General features: G+C 38.3%; 1 protein-coding gene across 1 annotated transcript in view; it reads left to right on the plus strand.

Annotated features, from left to right (window-relative positions):
• The first annotated feature begins 2,857 nt into the window (after nt 1–2,857).
• Nucleotides 2,858–12,738, plus strand: part of LOC140245172 (transmembrane protein 163a-like) — a 46,972-nt gene continuing 37,091 nt past the window's right edge. Inside the window, exons 1-3 of the mRNA XM_072324770.1 lie at nt 2,858–2,921; nt 3,691–3,816; nt 5,588–5,631. Coding sequence (XP_072180871.1) covers nt 2,858–2,921; nt 3,691–3,816; nt 5,588–5,631 — 234 coding nt within the window. The remainder of the gene's footprint in view (nt 2,922–3,690; nt 3,817–5,587; nt 5,632–12,738) is intronic.

The following is a 12,738-nucleotide window of genomic DNA, read 5'->3' on the forward strand; positions in this document are numbered from 1 at the left end:
TCTTTTGTACATCAATAGAAATCTGACAACTGTTTGAATAATTACAGCCAGTTGGAACTCCAACTCTTAAACCTCCTTGGTTATAGGCATCGGCTGCACGCTTTAAGCAGGTATAGAACAGCAATGTGCATAGCCAGTTTGTAATTAACATGATTAGCTCATATGCACATTTCCCCAAATGACCTCTTTTATCTTTTGTCAGTTAGTCAGGTACTTATCACTCGTTTTCAAGCGACATAGTGCTTAAGCTTGCCCGATGTAACAATCTATGGAATTCACGATGAAACCAAGAATGATCTTGCGTAAACCAAAGTCAACCCAAACAAAGCCCCTATCGTTAGGGCAACAGATTTGAATGGACACCAGAGATACCAATCCAAGGTCAATGACTGTCAATGACAATGAGGAACAATGCCATGGCTAGCAGACATTTCCTTTGTTATCTTGCAAATAAATTCCCCAACCATAAGGCTGCGTTCACATAGAAGTATTCGGTATACGGTATTCGCTATTCGTTATTCGCTATTAGGCGCTATGCGCCGTCAAGTCGACCCAGTACACAATCACCCGCACCATCTCCCTATCCCATGCAGTGATGATTTCTTCCTCCTACACAACCATCCCAGCAATCTTATTAACAATTTCTAAACTGCATCAGAATGTCAATCTACATGCTTATTTTTGCTATAGGGCAAATCCAGACCAAAATTTTCATCATTTCATAAACGAAAGATGGTACACGCTGCTCGAAAATCGAACAAGCGCGATTCCCACTATGCTATACTATTCTATGCTATTCGGCATTTTCGAATAGTGCCCTCTAATATGTGAACCGATGTTAGGAAATCCTATCGTTCGATTCAAGCTATTCGCGTGCCCTCGAAAACGCGCACTGTATACCCGAATAGTATACTTCTATGTGACATGGAAGAAAAGACCGGCCACATGCACTAGGCGTTTTCACATCAGCCCAATGTTTCGAAAAAAGTTTCGGAATCTTGAGCTTGGATTTTTATAACCCGATGACGGAATAGAGCGCTATTAGATAATGTGAATTTATATTACCTCATTAATCTGAAGGCTAAGCTCGCCCCCGTTGTTGTTGTTTTTTTTTTTGCAAAGTACACAGGAATACATAGGGTCTAACCACTCCCCCAACTTTGGTTAATGTTGTTTTGCTTGTTATATGAGGCGATGTCAATATTGGAAGACGATTGCAAGTTGTACCAGAGAGCTTTTTGTTGTTGTTGTTGATTGCAAGCCGAAGAAACCCGGAAGTGGCACAAGAAAGTTGCGCTGAAGGCCTTTTTTTACTTGTTAGTTGATGAAACCCGGAAGTGGCATTAGAAATAATAAACTGCCCCCCCCCCCACACTTTTAAAAACGTGGCGCCTGCCCTGATGTTTAAAATTCATGTCAGCATATATTACCCATCATTGCAGTGATATTCCCAAACTTTATAAATAATCGTTCCTTGTTGTGCCTTAAATGTTGTATACAATTTCCTTTTGCAAACGTCATGAAATTTTGCATTGTTGAAGAATAATATCTCTCAACATCGTGTATGAAATCTTTCGGTAATACGCCTCACTCGCGTACGCCATCCTTTTGTACTTAGAATAACAGTTTGGGGTTTTTTTTCGAGGTCCGAATAAATTCACTGGAAATCTATAGAACCGCTCCACCGTCTATCATGCAGGAGTTTCCAGGTTTATCATTATTGCGAGGAAAGGTCTGAATTACCGGTTGCTGTTCGTTATTCCGAAGGTTCGTTAATCCGAAACACACAAATTCCCTATACCTAGAGGTTCGTTAATCCGAAAATGAAAAAGAGCTCGTTAATCCGAACATTTGTGGCGTTATTCCGAAGGTTCGATATTCCGAAGGTTCGTTTATCCGAAAATGAAATAAGGTTCGCTATTACGAAGGCTCGTTTATCCGGAAAACAAATAGGGTTCGTTATTCCGAAGGTTCGTTAATCCGAAAATGAAAAAGGGTTCGTTATTCCGAAGGTTCATTGATCCGACAATGAAATAGGGTCCGTAACGAACCTTCGGAATAACGAGCTTTGTTTCATTTTCGGATTAACGAACCTTCGGAATAACGAACCTTATTTCATTTTCGGATTAATGAACCTTCGGCGGAATAACAAACCTTATCACATTTTCGGATTAACGAACCTTCGGAATAACGAATCTTCGGAACAACGAACCTTCGGAATACATTTGTAACGAACCTTCGGACCAAAGAACCTTCTGAATAATGAACCTTCAGAATAACGAACTGTAACCGAATTACCTACCCCTAAGATATACCAGCTAATGAAAGGCAACTAACTTTAAGGGTTACAAGATGGACAATTAATTCCATCGCCAAATGAATACTCACATGTATGCATACTTCACATTCGGGCACATCATGCACTTCTACACTGTCAGGCTTATTTCCTGATCGTACGTATGAAGATTACTTTCTATTCGGATGTAACTTTACCACCACGCCAGTTGGCAAGTCAACGAGTAAGACCTTTGTCTTAAAATGAATTACGCAAGTCAAGGAAGGGAAAATTACCTAGGCACATGACTATAGGGTAAACTCTCGATGTAAGGCTTACAATAAACCCGTATCATCTTTCATTACGTGATCCTACTATTCTTGTCGTCTTACCAAACACTGCATGCTCTGTGTATTTTACTGGCGTCTTCCCTTGTTAAATGGATGAGTAAATGTTAAGACCTTCCAAACTGTGGCTTAGCTTCGGTGCTGAGAAGACAATCAACACCTGCTAATCCATGTAGGAAAAAGGTCAGTTCCGGACACTTATTTTCTGTCTTATGTCTCTGACTGAAAGCGAAAAATGTCCATCACACTCTCCGACAGGTACAGCCCGAGGTTGAAAGATTTAGATAAGCCTCTACTTGGTATGTACTTCTTTCCGTTGTACGCAGCATTACGAGATATTTTTTTTTTACCATAAGATGTTGATGTATTTGTATTTGTATATTTTCAGCAAAAAAAAAAAAAATAAAGAAAGATACAAAGTGGATGTTGTGTTCGCGATGAAAAATACGTAGAATGATTAGTCAAGTCTGTGTAAGTTTTGCCTACAATTTATGAACACCTAGAAGAGCCGAAGTAATCAGCGCGTCTGTAACAAAAGCGCGAACTACGAGTCAAACCCCTTTTAGTGGTGGATGGTTCAAGGCACACCTTGTATTCTTTCTTGGATGTGGGTGTGGTCCTGAACAGGACCTACTCACTCGTGACGTTGCGGAAAACATGTTCCTGCTGTCTTCAACCTTCAAAACATACTTTGAGAAAGCCTGAAACGTTCCTCAAAGTAAATAATTTTCATGGAAGATTTTATATCCATTCGCGCCGGTGACAAATCTTACTTTTAGAAACTTGGTCGCTTTGGCATCATTCTATCACGAACACAGTATTGATCTACAAAATGTCTTGTGATTAGTGAGGTTTCATGGTGCGTTTTCTTCTAGTGATGACAGTTTATATCAGGTTGGTACACCCTGCTGAATTGAAGCTAACTATTTACTGTGTAAAGCATAGACAAACACTGAGATAATCATATGAGATACTAACATTTGTTGAAAAAAATCCCCTAAATTGTTAATAGCCCTACATGATAAGAATGATGTTAAAGGAATACTCTTCTCTCCTCTTCTTCTTCAGACAGTTCCGACAAAACGATATCTCTGGTATGTTTCTCAGTTCGGGAGGATCGTCTGTGGAAAACAGCCAGAGTCCTCGGCTATGTCTCCGCTATGCTTCTCATCATCCTAGGTATATTTTGTTTTGGTGAGTAAACGCTGATAACTTTTGTTTTTCGTTTTGTTCAGAATTTTTTATTTACCTGAATAAACCAACACTTTGGTTAGTCAAAACACTCATGGAGAACGTCATAGCATCATAGAACAAAGGTTTGTGTGAGTTTTAATATATTTTTTTTTTTTTACTATACTGTAGTTATCCCATTTCGAATACTCGTTTAGCTACGACGAAAATTTACTCGAAAAATCAAACTGAATGAAAGAGGTTCGATTCTGATCAAGTACATAAACCAGAGACAGTTTCAAAACGAAGAAATGATCAAAGAGATAGGGACAACCAAAGTGATGCTATGATGGGTTCATTCTCTAGAAGCAACGAGTTTGTGGTAAGCGTGCAACCCCCGCCCCCCAAGAAAAATAATAATAATAAGGCAAAACAGGTAGAGGTAGATCAGTGTGCGGAAGACGTTCGCAAGATTTTTTTTTTTTTTAAATCACAGCCGAACAAAAAATGACACCCACGAACAGTTGTCAACGCTTGCGAATCCCGCCGCAGGTTTGGCAATCTTTCGCAGACTACAAATAATATGAATGTTGGACTTGCCCATTTCTTTGACATTCGCATCCTGCGCAAATCGCTAGCGTGCTTCGTGAAATCAGCTTTTTAAAAATTTTTTTTAGGGTACCAGGTGCAAAAATAATCGTATCTCATCATTGTGACATGACATATTATAAGCAACATGTTGTTTAAGTATTAATTACACTAATACTGCATTGTATATTTTACCAAATGCACCATTTAATACAATATCAAAGAAGTATATCTCTGTTTCTCGGTATTGTGGGCAGGTTTTTGTCTTGCTCGCTTATCGGAAGCAAGACAAATTCATCACGTTTACGTCGTTGTCGTCATCGTCGACGGCGTCTTCAACAATTTAATGTACTATCTTAACTTTCCACACCTTTGAGTTCTGACCACCAAACTCACATCACAGGTACATAACCTAAAGATGGTGGTCAGGTTTGAATATGGGTAAAGTCCGACAAGTTCAAAGGTCAAAATTTAATGAACCTTTTCCCTGCACTGTGCTAACAATGATTGTGGTATACTCTCAAAAACTTCCACAGCTTTGAGCTATGACCGCCAAATTCACACCACAAGTAGGCTACGTCACCTAAAGATGTCATTCATGTTCGAATATTTGTGAATGCCGACAAGGTCAAAGGTTAAAATGTAACTTTTTGATGAACTTTTCCTGATTTGAATAAGCGCCATATATTCAGTATGCTCTCAATAACTTCCCTCAGCTTTTATCTACGACCACAAAACGCACAGCACAAGTACATCACCGAAAGATCGAATTTCGAATATTGGTTAAGTTTTACAAGGTCAGAGGTCAAAAGGTCAACGAGTTTACAATAAATGATATAATCACAAATTTCCACGTGTGAGCGGATGAGATATCGCTTGGCGTATATGCCTTGTTAAACAAGGTGTGTTGTTTGTTTTCAATCTAATTTGAAAATATCAGCCAGCATCAAATATTACTCAATGTAAAGAATGTCAACGTATTCGATATATTAAACAGTAGCGAAGGTTGCACAGAGGAAACCATGCGAGAAATGACAAGAACAAATACCGGTTCTTAATTCTATGCGACTTCTTTTTTCTGTAGATATTACATTTGTTTAGCCTCTTCCTGCATTGTTTACATTTTTGGACAAAATGCTCTGTTAAAATTTCTGGAATATTTGCATCAGCGTAACCTCTTTCTTCTCACTTTGTTTGCATTGTGCAGTTGAATCCAAGAGATCAAGAAGTGCTTCTGCTTTTGCATTTGCAGTGAGTATTGTCTATAGAGGGGTCATATCCCACGATCTCGACACCCAAGAGTTATATTACCCATGAGCGAGACACTGAAGAAAGGTCTATGAGTCATACACCGACGAGTTATACAGCCTACGAGACATACCGTACGTGGTGTAATATCGGTTTCATGGGCCTTTTTTTTTGCCCAGTGTCAAGCTCGTGGGCCCTGTTTGCCTATAGTGTCGAGCTCATGGGTTTTCTTAGTCTAATGTCGATCTGGTGCACCGTATGGCCCATGGACCTATTTACTGATGTCGAGCTCCTAGACCTTCTTCACTTAGCGGCTGTATGATTCGTGAACTGTATAACTCGTGAGCTGTATGACTCGTGGATTGTATGACTCGTGGGCTGTGTGACTTACGAGCTGTATAACTCGTGAGCTGTACGACTTGTTGACGTTGAGTTTGTTAGATGCACCCATTCACAACTCGATGACTGTATGACACATGGGGTGTATGACTCGTTGGTGTCGAACTCGTGATATGAGGTTACTACTTTGAGTAAATTGTGATGACTGCTCAGAGAGTGAAACTGTATTTGATGAAGTAGGCCTACTAAGGCAGCTTACCACAACAATCGAAAGACATGACGAAACTGCAGTCACGTTGTCTGTCTGCATTTTGGCGGCTGCAAACATTGGAGGTAGACTATTATACATGTACTCATGCGATACGTTTGCATGATATCTATCGAGTTGTGTTTGTCGCTCTGCAACAGTAGGTCTGATAGGGATCATCTTCTCTCATCTTGGTTTCCTATATCAGCAAAGTCAAACAGAGGTTGCCAAACGCAATCGCCTCCATGCAAACATCACGGTGATAATTAGTAACATAATGATATCGTTTCGTTTTCTATTCACTCTGAAAGCTTCTTAAATTGGCTGCAGAGTATATAGGTGACCCTTTGACCCATTTATTCAATGAGACTTTACGAACATGTAACTATTATTCCAAGAGGTTTTAAGACAGCACGAATTAGTTCAATTCATAAAGGGGATCTTCTGATATTGATAATTTCAGACCAATTTCTGCGGTACCTGCCTTGTCAAAAAAAAAAAATCGAGAGAGCAATACATGATCAACTTCATACATACTTAAATGTTAATAAACTCCTTGCAAATTGTCAATCAGGGTGTACACCATCTTGTTCTACTGCTACATGTTTATTTGAAATTACAGATTATTTGTGTGTTAAAGGGTGTGTACAGTTCTGGTCGAGGTGAGAATTTAGCTTTTAACGTTTTGCGAGATATTCAGAAACCACTCTATGAGATGTCATAGAGCATGCAGTTCTAAGGGGTATCAAAAGTTTATTTGATGAAAATCGGTTTTGAAATGGCTGAGATATCCAAAAACAAGGTGAAACAAAGAGATCCTAATAAAATTGTGGCATGTCGCCTTTTATTATTAGCACTTTTTTGGATATCTCAGCCATTTGAAAACCAATTTTCATCAAATAAACGTGGAATCACCTACATGCTCTTTCATATTTCATAAGAGGCTTTTCATTATCTCACTTAGGAATGTTCAAAACATGAATCCCTACCTCAACCAGTACTGTACAGTCCCTTTAAAATAGACCACAAACGTGTTACTGGAAGTATTTTTTTATTAAGCAAGCCCTACTAAGCAAGCCCTACTAAGCAAGCCCTTTAATATCATTCCACATAAATATGTTCTTGCAAAGTTTCAGTACTATGGTATTAAAGGGAAAGGATCCAACTGGATGAAATCCTACTTAAGAGACAGGAGGCAATTTTTGTTACAGTTAGTAATTGCTCTAGTGAATTTTGAAGCTCAAATAAGGTATCCTGCATGATCTATATCAGGACCGTTGATATTTTGACTTTTTATTAATGGTAGTCGTAATGTTAATTTGCATTTCAAATCTAAAATGCTTCTTTATGTTGATGATAAAGCCATTTTAATCATGATAAACAATTAAGGAGGTACAGAAAAACTTGCTAGATGATTTTGTTACAATAATCTATGTAAATGGTTCAGACCTGAATGATATACATTTTGTCATGCACAGAATTTGGTCGTAAAAAGAAATAGGAGAATTATGATTTGTCAACAAATTTCAGAAACTTATCTTTAGAAAATGTGAAGGAGATCAATTGGGTGTTATGCTCGACTCCGGTTTGACGTGGTGTGAACATGTTTCTACTAGTTTGTTTGTAAAATCTCTCAGGCAATAAGTTTTATACGGAGGATTAAACGTTTGCTGTCATTCAAAATAACGAAGAATCTGTATTTTGCTATTTTGCTATTTTACCTGATTGTAGTACATCTTGGAGAAGCTGTGCAAAACTCTACAGAGATAAGATAAAAAGCACTCGAAAATAAATATGCCAAAATGACTTTGAATAAAGATTATCATACATCTCAAAGTTCCTTGTGACTCACGCTAAACTGGCAATCAGTTGAGCATCTTACAAAATACAAATATTACGTTCTTTTTTTAAATATACAAGACGATCTAATATGTAAACGATCTGTCAATAAATAGGACAATCTATTCTTTAAATTGCCCCCTCCAACTTCCCCACCCAAGGACAGAATATAAAAGAAATTCTTTTCTATATGTCGGGCCCAGTTTGTTTTATGCACTCCCAGTAAATGTTCAAACATGCATGTCCCTTTGTAGATTTAATAAAAGTGATGCAAAGCCCTATTATTGATTCAATTGATTTATAGCAGTGCTATATATCCATATATCTACATGTACTTCTTCACCATTAACCCACTTTCCATGTTTATAGTTTACAATGTTGCCTATAACTATTATGTGTTGTGTATTTTCACGTAGAACGATGTTTATTATTACTGCATGGCACCTTTGGAAAGCAGTTTTACACAACTGAACAGGCCAACCCTGCAGTATAAAATAGATAAAAATGAAATACATAAACAAGCATACTACACACATCTATGTCCATTTAGTTCGAGACGGCCAACTCTAATGAAATCAAGGGGCTGTTGCATTTAACTTTTTACCTGAGAAAAACTCGGGTTGAATTATTAACAGAATTTTCCTGTAATAAAATTCATTGTAGTCCAACGATTGATACTTTATAATAATGATGCAATAAAAAGAATGTATTTGATATCCTTGCCAGAAACATGTTGTGTATGTTCGTGGGTATGAAACATCTTTGTACCGCTTCCATACATTTAGCCCTGAAGATGTACATGTGAATATTATCATACTGTTATATTGAAGAGTTGTAACAGGTCATGAGTTCATATTGTATCGACTCTTTATTTTGCCACAACGGCCTCGCTTGGATAAGAGATTATAAACAAAAAGAAAAAATGTAAATAAGTTGAATTTCCGTTTGTTTCTACTTTTTAATACGACGAACACAGAACAATAACTACATTGATCTATTTTTATTGGCTGTTAGTGCAACAAAATTGTCACACGGCTGATCGAGAGAGATTGGCAGTATATTGGGATCTCTTCCGGTATTTCGCGACTTTCGTTGATGCGTTATTTCATGCGATATTTTATTAATTTTTCTACTTTCGTTTTTAATGCGTTATTTCATGCGATATTTTATTGATTTTTCAACTTTCTAAATGCAATTGAAATGTGAAAGCAATTCTACATAATTATATTAGAAGGTTAATCTGAGAAAATCAAAGCTCTATTATGTCATATGATTCCCCAGTTGGTCGGAAGTGAAAAGGCGAAGAAATATCACAAATTATCTATGGCAGCGAGATGTTAGTGGGCGAAGTTGCCTTTTACCATGCCACATCAACAGCGACAGGGAAGAGACATTTGCGTCGCAAAGGCAAATCAACTCGCAGACCACCAGTCTTTGTTCGAGACTGGGCTGAGGAACAAATCGACATCCAGGGTCATGCCACTAGCTTTCCGAAGTTTTCTTTCTGCATTGAGGAGAAATCACGTTTACCCGTCAGCGCTCCAGTCAATTCAAACAAACAAACGAAAAGAACAAAACAAAACAAACAAACAAATAAACAAGCAAACAAACAAACATAAAACACACAAATAGGTATATAGTTTAGTAACCTATGGCGCGCCAGAGGGGAATCAAATATTTATGTTCGACACCAACTAAAAAACCATTTCATCAATTTAAATTTCATTCCACAAAAATATGTTCGATAAAATATATATTTCATAAAATATATATTCAAACAAAATATATATTTGACAAGAAAATATGAAGGTTTGACCGAAATATATTCGACAAAATATATATTTGACAAAAATATATATGTTTCACCAAAAATATATTTCACAAAAATATATTTGATCAAAAATATATTTGACACAAACTATGTTTGACCCAAAATATATTTGACAAAAAATATATTTGACCAAAAATCATATTTGACCAAAATATATTCGACAAAAAATATATATATTTCACCAAAAATATATTAGACCCAAGATATATTTGACATGGCGTTCTATACTTACGACAAGAAATCATTCGATGAACAAAAAACCATTCGATGAACAAAAAACCATTCGATGAACAAAAAATCATTCCATGAAAATAAAAAGTCATTCGATGACAATACAGCGCAGCGCAAGCTTACACTGCACGTGTCGTTGCGTGTACACTGTGGTATACACCATCAATCTGCAAATTGCATGCGCAGCACATCCGCGCGCGCTTGCTAGCCCGTATACCGTGCGGTGACAACACGTGAGCTGAGAGCTAGAGCTAGACGCTCGCGTGGTACGCGCGCTATTATACAAAGCATTAGCGATTTCGATGTCTGTCTCTTCTCTGAAAGTGGGAGTAGGAACGATCTCGATGGCATTATGCAAGAGATTCAGCTCCGCCATTGCCAGTGAGATGACGAGCGCGAGATCGATCGGGATCAGGTCGCCCGGTCGTGGACATACTTGGAGACTAAGTTTGCACGAGCAGAGCAACATCAGCGGTAACCGCAGCAGCGACCCCAACACGTTACTGGTACAGCGCCCGGCCGCCCCGGGCGGGGGTTTACATCAGCGGCAGCGTTTACGAATAGCCCGACCATACGGAGGTACGCTGTGCGAATATCCTACGTACAGCGACTGGGCTGTGTATAGTTACGGCAGCGCCTGCCATGACGATCCGGTCTCCAACCCAAACATCAAGCAGGCCAAGGGCAAGACCACAGCCTGAGGCTGTAAATAGGCTCAGGCTCAACCACCGGCACCGCACCGGCACTACGGATACGGGCTCAGCCTCAGCAACCCCAGGTTGGTAAACTGTCGTAGACCGATGAGATCTGTATCTGTATGGTTTAGTCAGCAAAATGTCCAGGAAGACATATCCACGCTAACTTGTAGAGGAGCACTACGTGTGGACAGAGCGCGACCATTGAAATTTGTCTGAGATCTGTCTCTTCTCGTTGCCGTCGGTCATGGGCTTCTTAGAGACAGATTCCGGCGGTAGTAAAATGGTAATGCAGTATTGGCAGTAAGCCAATATCGTATCTAAGAGGCAAGAAGATATACCGGTACCTCAAATTTCACTCTACCAAATTCCACCAAAATTTCAGGGATTCCTTAGTATCTCATTCTCATTTCCAGTCACTCACATAAATTTGAATTAAATGAGACATGGGGAAGCATTGAATTCAACATTGACTTAGTTGTGGTTGTTTCTGCTCGCGCTCACAGCTTACGCTGTCTAATGTTAACGTTACACATTACGGTGGCTTTTAAATAAGGGGGACCATCATAGACATCATAAAAAACAAGGTTATATGCCTTCTAACCTGGAGTAATGTGTAACTCATCATGAAATATAGATTGCTAGTTGTTCTCCCCCCCCCCCCACCCAATGAGACTAACAATTAGAGTTACTGTCACACAGGTCAGTATCATTACGACAGCGCGTTGCTGACTGCAGTTATTCACGCGATCACGATTACTCTCCACAGGCATTCAATGTCGGCAGGTAGTTCGCCGTACAGGAGGAAAAGAATATGAAGTTTCCGTGACAACATGAGGACATACGTTGATGCAGCAGGAAGAGATGATGGATGTGTGAGGTAAGACATCGTGTCCTCATTGCTAGATTCCCACTGGTGTGATATTTTGAATGGAAAGTGCTTCAGTAATATTATACTAATCACAGAGTTAGGAAAATTGACTTTTATTTCTTTTTTTTTCTTCTATGAATGTGATGTTTCTTATGGAAAGTTATGAGATTGAATAAGCTGAATGAACAATTCTCAGAGGATATAGATATGTGATATAAACAGCCATCCCTATCTTTCAACAGAGCAGAATTCTGGATGCCTAATCCAGTCAAGTACTAACTTAGTCAAGTACTTGTACTGTTTGAAAATTGTTGTTCAAATTTTACCTCTTTATTGTTATTTATTTGTGTGTGTGTGCGTGTGTGTGTGTGTGTGTGTGTTGAAACTAAAGTTTCAAAGATGAAGTTTAGGAAGTCAAGACTTTATGCCCCATTGTGAATGTTTTTTACTTTTGTGATAAACTTGGAATATAGTGATTTGGTGTGTTTTTTCAAAGCTAGTAATATTAGGAATAATAAAGTAGTGATGGTAGTGATCATAATAAAATTTTCATGATGAATTATCACTGTTGTTATTACTTGAATAATGAAAATGATGTTTCTAGTCATGATTATCATCATCATCATCATCATCATCATTTATCATTGCTTTCCCCCTTGCAGAATTACAATATATATGCCTCTAAATATATTGTAGGCAAACTGTAATAGCAGTACCTAGAGAAACCTGAAACAAGTACCGGTACATCAATATGGTACTAATTGGAAACATTTCAGTTCATCTTTTCAACATCAAGTTTATTATATGTTGATAAAATTATGTTCCAAAAGGTATACAGTATTTACCCAGTAATGTCATGCATTGTATTTCTGTTGTTTCCACTAATACACAATGGCAGCTACAGTGTGAGAATGTTTGAGGCCATGAGGGGACCTGTAACTATGCCGTCTACGAGATCTGGGAAACAGAAGAGGACTGGAAGACGTGAGTCACTTTGTGTTGATCTCTATTGATCCAGTGATGGTTTTGCCAAGGTTTGACACTGTAGCTCCTTATT

Source organism: Diadema setosum, chromosome 22 (genome assembly GCF_964275005.1).
Source record: "Diadema setosum chromosome 22, eeDiaSeto1, whole genome shotgun sequence".
Lineage (NCBI taxonomy): Eukaryota > Metazoa > Echinodermata > Echinoidea > Diadematoida > Diadematidae > Diadema > Diadema setosum.